This window comes from Micropterus salmoides, unplaced genomic scaffold, assembly GCF_014851395.1.
Source record: "Micropterus salmoides isolate LMB-PRFRI ecotype aquatic unplaced genomic scaffold, ASM1485139v1 Ms_hic_scaffold_1956, whole genome shotgun sequence".
NCBI classification, from domain to species: Eukaryota; Metazoa; Chordata; class Actinopteri; order Centrarchiformes; family Centrarchidae; genus Micropterus; species Micropterus salmoides.
Window position 1 is genome coordinate 1 of NW_024041102.1, and position 10,386 is coordinate 10,386.

The 10,386-nt window shown below is 37.9% G+C and overlaps 1 protein-coding gene across 1 annotated transcript; it reads right to left on the minus strand.

Moving 5' to 3' along the window:
* Positions 1-74: 74 nt before the first annotated feature.
* LOC119911203 (actin-binding LIM protein 1-like) lies at positions 75-8,826 on the minus strand. Its single transcript, XM_038730010.1, has 7 exons — positions 8,742-8,826; positions 5,003-5,146; positions 2,300-2,483; positions 2,085-2,194; positions 614-740; positions 366-459; positions 75-239 (listed from the first exon to the last, which is right to left on the minus strand). The coding sequence occupies exons 1-7, from the start codon at positions 8,752-8,754 to the stop codon at positions 75-77; spliced, it is 837 nt and encodes a 278-aa protein (XP_038585938.1). The 5' UTR covers positions 8,755-8,826.
* Positions 8,827-10,386: the final 1,560 nt, after the last annotated feature.

Sequence of the window (10,386 nt, forward strand, 5' to 3'; positions counted from 1 at the left end):
GGCAGGGACAGTTAGTGTGGCAGCCATTATGGCAAAAGTGATTGAAAGTGTTTATTCACTTGAATAAACACTTTCTATGTATGCATTAATTTGAGCCCAAATCCACACCATGGATGTATGTATAGCCACATAGTTAATTTCTCAAACTGACCTTGCAGATACATTTCTTCACCTTCTGTGAACATTTTGTCACATCGGCTACATCTTGCACAGGTGGGGTGATAATGTTTGTCCCCTGCCTGTAGCAAAAAAATTAGAAAGGAGTATCAAGTCATGTTAATTGCACTTAAGAAAAAAATTACTTTTGAGAAAAGGCATGTCACAAAGTATAGATAACATCAGGAGCCTGAAGAATCATTTCTCACCTCTAGGACTTTTCCAGTGATGTACTTATGGCATGCTTCACATTGTACCCCAAACTGAATCTGGTAGTCCCTCTCACAATAGGGAACGCCATCCCTGAAAGATTAAAAACCCTTAATATTATAAACACACTTATCTGTGTATTAGTTGTGACGGATGCTAACATAATTTCTGATTCTAGCCTTTCTTGTTGGGAAAAATACATTTAATAGAATTATGAATAAGAGAAAGTATGAATGAGAGTTTTTACTTGCTAATGTATTCTCCGCTCAGCACTTTCCTGCAGGCTTTACACTTGAAGCAGCCAAGGTGCCACTGGCCACCAAGGGCTAACAGAGCCTGGCCATTCTTGATGTCTCTACCACAGCCAGCGCAGTCTGAAAAATACACACACATACATACATATTCTTGAGTAAACATCGGACATCCCAACAATTTCTACATACATAAGAAAAAGTACCTCCATTCCTCTTGTTTGTTTGTCTTGTTTCTTCATATACATGTATAAACTGAACATTGAAAGTAAGAGTCCATCTGACATTACAGAACTATTTAAGTAGCTGGGCTGTTTCCTGTACATTTTCTGTACAGCCCTACAGAAAGTTTCTCTTAATCCAGGGGATTTGTGAGTCTGGATCCTCTTTTGGCCCCTGTTCTATCTATAGTTGTTAGTTGGAATGTGAAGGTCACGTTGAAGCGGAGAGTTGAGCTCTAATGTATCTCTTCGTCCGTACTGAGTCATTTGGCAGGATCCCAGGAGGATGACGTTGTGGATGAATTTGTAAGGTAATGTCAACTCAACAAGTGTTGTGAAAAATATGTCCACCAGGAGGAGGTAAACTGTTTAGCCTGCATTCCTGACAAAAAGTGTGGACGTGAGTATGGTCAGTATGGAGTTACTTTTGTGTCTTTAATATCAACAAATTGTTTTGAGAGCAAAACTATCCACTATCACAAATTTGTAATTAATACATTTTAATTTTAAAAAGTTTTATTTGCAAATCCCAAAGTTCTTTTTTTTCAAATTCAAAAGCTTTGTCTATGGGTCTAAAAGTTTAACAAATCAAAAATGTTGTGCTGATACCTTGTGGGTGGGACGTACGAAAGACACATCTCTGTTGGCAAGTCTTTTCCCCACAGCATTCTTGTTATTACTAACTTTTGGATTTGCAGACAAAGCTTTTGGATGACATTTTTAATCACAAATTTGTGAGTGTGAAGAGTTTTGCTCTCAAACCAATTTTCTGATCACATAATAAAGACACAAAAGTAGCTCCATACATGAGGAAGACTTTTCAGATGTTACAAGTAATAATCTGGATGACAGTTGTACATCAGGTCCTGTCCAGTTCATGTCTTTACCTGCGTGGCAAGCAGATCTCTTGTGGACTTTCAAAAATGAAACGAGAAAGAAAGTACACGCATGTAATGAGACATGTCACCTGCAGAAAAGTGCAACGATTTGAGCTCCCTATGATGAAGGAGTCTGACAGATGTAGCACTGACCTTGAATGACACTGAAGCCTGAGATAAACTAAATAAACAGGCTGGCATAGGAGCCACCGCTGGCCAATTCTCAGTGCATAATCCACTGTCTGATTATGTCTGCATGGGATCAAAGTCTTTGATCTATTTTAAAGCGTTATTTATAAATATTTTTTACATGAACAGTGGATCAAATGTCCTTGCTTGGAGAATAAATTCCACCAGAATGCACTTACTTCTAGGATAGGTGATGTCGTTGGGAGTAGGAGACATGGGCTGAATACAGTGCTGACAGATGCAGTCTTTTCCCCTGAAGGTAACACAATCCCCAGCAGGAAAGTGCTTTCTGAGAAACATAGAAAGAGACAGAGGTTTACTTACCACACAATTCTTTTAAAAAATGTGTTATTCTGCCTACAAACCGGCGTGCACAACAAAAACTCCCAATTACTTGCAAATAGTGCACACAAAGCAGGCTGGGTGGTAATTCTTCCCCAAGACTGTGACCACCTCTCCCTCCACAAATTCCCCACAGCTGTTGCAGAGCGTGCCGTGGAGCCTCTGGAAATCTAGCGGGCAGAGGTAATCTCTATTCTTCATGAAGAAGCCACTCTGAGCCAAGTCACAGCCACACACTGCAAACACACACACACACGAGAAAGAGATGACAAGGTTTAATAACAACAGAATACATTAAAGATATGCAATAATTAATATTTTTAAATTATTGTAATTATGTGTAATGTGAAAGGTGTTGCTTCTAGCGATGAACCCACAGAGAATCATCACCCAACTCTGCAGTTCTATGGCAACTTTTAGTTTCTTTTAGTTCATTGTTTTGGTTTTCTGGCTCATGACTCAACTCATCAACCTAGTTTTCAGATGCAGCAGGCAACTGTTTTTGTCAAAACAGCTCTGATAGACCCAATGACTAGCTGGTAAGCAAATACAGCCTGTGAAGAGCTAACACACAGATTTTTCTGTGGAGTTGGTGAAGACTAGATCAAGTTCAGTTAAACTTGTTTATCATAACTTTATGATGTGATAATATGTGTGTGTTTTCATCTTGTTACATCTTTAACAAATCAATTTGCTATGACAATTTACTGAACTTACATTCACTTACATTTTCCTTAGTTCTCCTGCCTCATTCAGTAGACCTGCCATCATATCTGTTTTACACTAAATACAACAATTGCAATAGAATCCTCTTAGTTGCCTAGTATTTGTATTGACTAACTTTTTGACCCTGTAGTAGCCAGAACTCATTCTTAATTTCAGTCTTCTGGAGTTTTTTTTCTTTGCCTTTAATGTATGTGTATTGCTTTGCTTACCTTGACTTTTGCCTGACATAAAAACATTTTGCGAGTGTTTTTAAAAAATTCTTTTGGAAAGAGCTTTGGGACAAGGTATTTGTAACTTCTTACTATAAGATAGTATAAACTGAATTTTGTTTTGTATTTTGGTCAGAAACTGAATTTACAGGTTAAATCATCACTTTTTTCAGGCAACTACGTAATCTATCAAAGGGATGACATAATTGCTATTTGGGTTGTCTGACTTATGATTCTGCTAGGCTTTCTGAAGTGTTTATGTGTTTGTGTGCAACTGTGTGTCTGTGTGTGTTTGTTTGCTGATAAGCCCAGTGACAAGTTACTGACAGGGATACAATGCTTGTTCAGAGTCATTTGATACTCCCAACCCATTTCTGACACTGTCCCTCTGAACACGCCACAACAGAGTTGCCAAACACTGAGATGCCAAAGATTTATGCTGCTCTATTCCTATTCTACTACAACTCACGGACAATGTATATAGGTTTCATTCAAAAAGACATGTATTTGTAATGCTGAATAAAACATGCAAAAACATGTGCCAACACTCCTCTGATCCTACAGATTGTTTCAGAGAAATTACATATAAATAACTCTATTGAAAAAGCAGATGCATGTTTACTAATCTTTTGGTGTTCAATACTTAAAACATCTATCTGCAACATCTGCATAAATAAAGAGTGCCTTAGACTCTTAACTACTTTTATACTAATTCTAATACCAACACAACAATATCCCATTGTTTATTATTGTTATCATTGTTTCAATTGTAATACCCCTTCTTTCTGTACCAGACAGTTAAAAATAATTTTGATAAAACTTTTATGGATCACTAAAACCAAGCAAAGTAGTTAAGAAACCTTTGCTAATATTCCCTATGGCTTATTTGAATTCAGATTTATTCCTATTCAAAGTGAAACACTATGAGTCAAATTCAGTTATTCAGTGAAGCCCACAGACCCTTTCAAGCCCCAGGTCTTCCCACTGTTAAAATACTGCAGGCTTCTCTGCTCTGAAAGTCTCTTTGTTTCCTCTGCGCTGTAAACACCATCACAATGCAATGAGAGGGCAACAACACAAGAAGATTGTCACTGTCGATTAGTGAGGACAAAAGCCTGCTGAGGAAATATGTTTTCCACCAAACAGAGTAACTCTGGCGAATGACTGTCTTACAGCCCACAACAGCCCATTGTAAATGTAGATATTGTGTAATAAAGTGAATTAGAGTAATAAATGACCAGCAAATTCAGCTCAATTTAAAACTAATCCATTGAAAATAAGGTCTTTTAATGCAACATGGTTGCATTATATGGTTCCACTGAAAATAAGGTGTTTTAATGCACCTTAATAAGGTGTTTTAATGCACCTTAATAAGGTGTTTTAATGCAAGGCTTTAGTGCTTGCATGAAAAATTGTTAAAGCATTATTTTCATTTAACTGAGTCAACACTGGAAAATAAACCATCTGGAAATGTCACAGTTTAAATTCCTATTTTAATAAACCCCACCACAGTCCAGAACTAATGTAGACAAAATGTATAAGGCCTCTGACATTCATGTCACAGAGCAGCCTTTTTTTAAAAGAAGTGATATGGAGCAAAAGTCAGGAATTAAATTCTAACATGTGTTCAAGACAGCCACCAATTCATTTCCACTGCACATGAGGAATTCTGTTGATTGGATCGCTCTTAGGTTTCCCAAATGTCCAAATTTAGACACAGAACACCAACAGGGATTCCACCATTGAGCTTGCCTGATAATGTCCATTCTCACTGAGGTTTGCCTGTAGGATACTACACAAGTGCACCTACATCTACTCACCCTTGCACGTAAAGCACTTTATGTGGAAGTGGCTGTTTTGGACTCGCAGCACCTCTCCCTTACATGGCTCCCCACATCTGAGGCACTGGATGACCCTCTTTGGGGCTGGAGGACTTAGGTGGGAGCCATCCTGAGTTTGTAGCACTAGGAGAGGGAAGAATAAATGATATCAGCATCACATTTAAATGTAATTTTACAGTGCCTAAAAAAAAGTCAAATTAACTGTCTTAGTCTTTAACCTACTAGCTCTATGCCTCTTGTAAATACCAATAATATTGGGCTTTAATGAAGTGACAGTCACCTCATGTTGGCAAGTAATTTTGTTCCAGTCTATTTAGCAAAGCGATCTGTTACAATAATGTATCTGTGTTACAACCATGCTAGCAGCTCTGTGAGGTTGTACAGCAGTGCTTTGAGCAAACAGAATGCCATGTTTAACATGGTAAACATTATTTAAACATTATTTTATCACACTAAACTTAGTTTTTGTGTGTTTAACACATTTTTATGCTAATCCATCCAATAGCTGTCAAGAAGAGGAAACATCAGGGATCACCAAAGTCAATACTATACATTATCTAGGACCTATACATGTCTGTACAAATTGCTATGCCCATCCATCCAGTAAATGCTGAGATATTTCACCAAAGAAGTGAAAGCTTTGCTGTCTGCTTGTTTTGCTACAGGGAAAACTGAATGGATCACCAAAGCCATTGGGATTGATTCATGGTGATCCATTCCCACGGCCATGCTGCTAGCATGGCTAAAATCACGTTCATTGTGTAAAACCATGAATTAAAATTTCATTTCAGTGTAAAGGTCTCTTTCATCCATAGTAGGTTTATCTTTTTCTGCCCAGGCAGCTCATGATAATACAGCAGAATTGTCTAGTTAGTGCTTACATGACTGAATGTAATGTGTAGACACGCTTTGCTTTGGCAGAGAAACGCACGTTCATATACACACAGTCACAGTAATCTGTGGAGTACCCCACAAAGACAGACAGACAGAGTGTTAAAAAGTTTGATCTGGCAGCAATTTTAGTGCGAGTATTCTACACCGTGTCTGATACTGTAGCAAGAAAGCTCAACCTCGTTCCTTGTCCTATCTCTTTCATGTTTTATATGGCAGCAGAAGCAGTGGATGCCTGTACAATCTAATCACGGCCCCACTTGAGAGGTCTTGAATGTGATTAGCAGAGGAGAGAGAGGAAAGAATGTGGCACGTCGAGAGCACTCCGTCTCCCAGTGTGTGGACACACAGCATACAAATATAAATGGAGACGAGCTTTATCTTTTCTTTTTTCACATACAGTTGGCCACAGAAACATCAAAACAACGTGTTAACTAAATACAGTGGAACTATAACTCACTGCACTAACATGGATGAGTTGTGTCTAAAAAGATTTCCACACACTTACAGCTGGAAGGGGAAATATTTTCAGGACTGTTGCGACTACTCAACTCGGCCTTGTGAATATTGAGAAAATTGAGTCAAGCACCATTGGTATGTGGCCCCAACTCTGCCCCACAACAGAGATTTGTCACTATGGTAACATGTGTGTAGTAGCAAACTAGATTAAGAGACCATGCTTCCCAAAAGTGAATCTAAAGTTCACTGTGATTGTACAGTTTTGAAGACACAAATCAAACTGCTGTGGTAATTATAAACTTCTTTTATAGGCCAGCTGCTGTAATGCAGACTTTATTTGTGATGAAAAAGTATCCATCTTGTATGTGACAAAGACTAGTAGCCTAATCCACAACATAACATCCTGCACAGGTGCAATGAAGTCTATTAAGTAAGACATCCAATAAACAACTACAGCGCTAGCACAAGCATGTGATATCTGCAGACAACACACACCGTCATTTACCGTCATTTTTTATAAAAGCAAAAAGGTAGTTATTGTCATATTAAGAAGAAAGGCTTTGATTTCAGCCATACTTTTTCTTGAAATTGTGAGATTATATCTGGCAGTAGAAGAGAAGTAGAAAGACGTTGTGTGATTGTGATTATGTAATCAGATAAAATAAGTGAAAATAACTATTATTTCTGCCAGACTTAACAAAAGCCTAGAAGGAATGTAACGTGTCCTTTTGGCCATAGCACACCAACAATGAATGAAAAGGCCAAACTGGCCTTTTGTCCTAGAACGCCTCAGATATTTGCTAATGACAGAGCTGTTGGTGCCAACACAAATGTACCATGGGGACATGCACAGAATAATTGCTACGATTTAGAAATGTTTGAAAGTTTTGTTATGTTGTAAACTGATTGGAGAAAGACATGCTATACTATAATGTCCAAAATGGCTTCCACTCTTTCTTGATCTCTCCCAGAATGTGAAGTTGATACAGTGTCAGGTATTAACAAATGATAGATTTAGAAAGATAGCAAATGGAGAGAAACCTGAGATGGACAGCTAATCACGAAACCCACTGTCTCCAGCTATGAAAATCTGCATCTGTGTGTGTGTGTGTGTGTAAGGACTGAGTGACTATCTATATCAGTACAATGAGGTCATATAATGACATTTATATATGCTACAAGCTGTATTTGGTCACGCTGTATGTGTGAATAATCATTTTTAGTAATAACTCTTGTGTTTCCCTTAAATTTGCTGGATTGTTTCATTGTTAGTAATGTAAAAAATAAATAGCTTTGGTAATCCTCCAGAAACTGGCACGGTAAAGAAGATGTGACAGAATGAGAGTGTTTAGATTTAGAGCTTTTTGCAGCCTTTTTTTTGTAAAACTTTCACTGCAGGTCCTCATCTACTGGGAGGAACACCCAGTTTGCCAGGAACATAATGGAATCAATGAAAAACTATTTGGAAACCATCTGACTGGATGTTATAACTTGGAATGGCTCCCAGGATACCTAGGGCATGTGTCCATGCTTTGATTTAGATTTACTAACAACACTTAAAGCTCAGTAACAGTGAGATGTTAAATAAATGTAAAAGCTCAAATAAGCTACCTCCATTCAGTTTCAGTGAAGAAATTTCAGGAGTTTCTTGAGGACATCACACTACAGTATCAGAACAGCACGAGGCTTTTATCTCAACAGAAGCTAGTTTAGTGAAATGAGTGAGAGGTTTTGTTTCTCACAATGTGATGTCTCATATTACTGCTGTGCAAGTGAAAATAACTTCACGCTGACTGAGTAAAGAGTTACCCTGTTAAATAGAATATTTGCAGCTAAATACTGCTTACTTTCAGAAGTACTGTTTAAAATCACATGTTGGTCTTACCCAACCATGATGCCCTACGATTAGCTGCAGCAGCTGTGTTTGCTCTTTTCCCCACTTGGCAACCACAGTTTTTATCTGCAAATTCAATTTCTAGGTTTGGGAATGGTTTGAGAATCTTAACAGATCGAAAATATGAAAACATACAGCATAAAATAATAGCCAAACATCAACCAAGCCTTGCCAAGTGTAACACAATGTATAACACAATCATATTAGAACACTATTTGCAGGAGCAGTTAAGACAAAGTCATGAGAAGTATTTGTTTTGACTTTTAAAACAATCAAATGCCACCTCACATAAAAGGCCAAAAAGACTGTGAGCAAAAACCGTAATCATGGATGAACCTCAGATACAAAAAAAAGTTGATAACAAATCATTGTAAGTATGTTAAGACAAACATAAAGCAATATGCACAATCAGACACACATCCTTCTCGCTCATCCTCTGACACACTCTCTTGTGCATACACTCTTCAAAAGTACCTTTCTCTTTCATGACAGTTGGTCTCTCTGTGGGAGCGCTCTCTGCAGTGGATCAGAGTGAGGAGAGGAACTAACTGAACTGCTGGTCCAAGTCAAAAAGGGGTGGTCCAAAACACAGAGGGCACAAGTGTGTGTGTGTTTCATGTTTTTATATCCCATTGGGGACTTTGACCAGAATATACACTAACCGATGGGGACTTGAGTCAGGTTATAATTAGATTAGGGTTAGGATAAGGGTTAGGCATGTAGTTGTGATGGTTAAGGTTACAGTGAGGGGCTAGGGAACGCATTATGTCAATGCGATGTCCCCACGGGAATAGAGTAACAAACATGTGTGTGTGTGTGTATTCGTCTTTCCCATATTTCTTTTTGTTGCTGATATAGTTGTGTATTATCAACAAATTTTGTTTTTTGAGGTAAAACACTAACTTGTCAAGCTTTATCAGTTTTAAATTCCTTCACATATGTGGATGACATTCACTTATAATAACCAGCACACTGATGATGCATTCAAAAATACTAGATCCAGATCTGCTCTGTCCTTTGCAAAATGTTGAATACTTGTGTACCTATGATGGGAGTGTTGTTTAGTACAGATGACAAAGCCATAACATTACTGCTGCTGATATTTCTGGCTTACATAACTCACTTTCTGGCATTTTGCAACTCCTCTTTTTTTATTTGGAACTAGCAAGTTGAATATGAGTGTGCTGTCTCCTGATTCACTTAGTCTTCTTTAGTCTGCATAGTCTGAAGGCTTAATAACAGCAAGTTGTTAATACGCCTTGATGTCATTTAACCACATAAATTAAGCACAATATTGACCATATTTGTGATTAAAATTGTCAATTCATCATAAAGAAAAGGTAGGGGAAAGGTGTGTTTTGTCTGCCAATTGAACAGTGGCTGTTTTGGATGCGAATGCAAAGTGTTATGTTTGTGTAGTCAATTGAAACAAAGTCAATGGGTTGAATCAAGTCTGGATGAGTTAGCTTGTCTGGATTCAGCAGAGTTGTGAATTACTCACATGACAGGGCACCAATAATGTCCATATTGTAGTCTGACAGACCAAAAACCTTCCCTATTTCCTGGAGCTCAGAAAAAAAGAACTGTGCTGATATGATATTACTTGTGTGCAATATTATGCTTTGTCTAATGGCTTGGAATTATTGTAAATAAAAATAAAGCAGAGCCTTTATCACAACGCAGAATTTGTTTAGTAGACCTCAGTATTCCTAATCTTTTTTTCACTGAAATACAAGACACAGGATTTTGCAGGTTGTCTATTCATGAAATATAATATTCAACATATTCACAGCATGTTAAATGTAATCATCTTCCTGCATGTTGTTGCATGTTGACAATCAATAGGTTTTTGTCATGCAAATTATACAGTGTAACTCACTGATATAACAACTGATCACCCACATAAGGAAGTAAACCATTCCTTACCTAACATCTCTGCAGGCATGCTAGCCATCTTTTCACACAGGATGTAGTCATCGGGGTTGAGGAAAGGCAGCTGCTCCATCATGGACTGTTTAGGAATAAGGTAGAGAACCTCTGCAAGTTCACCATCTTCAATAATTGACATGCGCCTTACTGTGTTCTTCCTTTTGACCCGGTCTAAAACGACCATTTCATT

Bases quoted from the DNA above. Each gene is read 5' to 3' on its own strand.
- LOC119911203 (XM_038730010.1), bottom strand. The intron at 460-613 runs GTAAAAACTCTC...TTAATCTTTCAG, and splicing joins AGCGGAGAATACATTAGCAA to GGATGGCGTTCCCTATTGTG. The intron at 240-365 runs GTGAGAAATGAT...TTTTTGCTACAG, and splicing joins TCACTGGAAAAGTCCTAGAG to GCAGGGGACAAACATTATCA.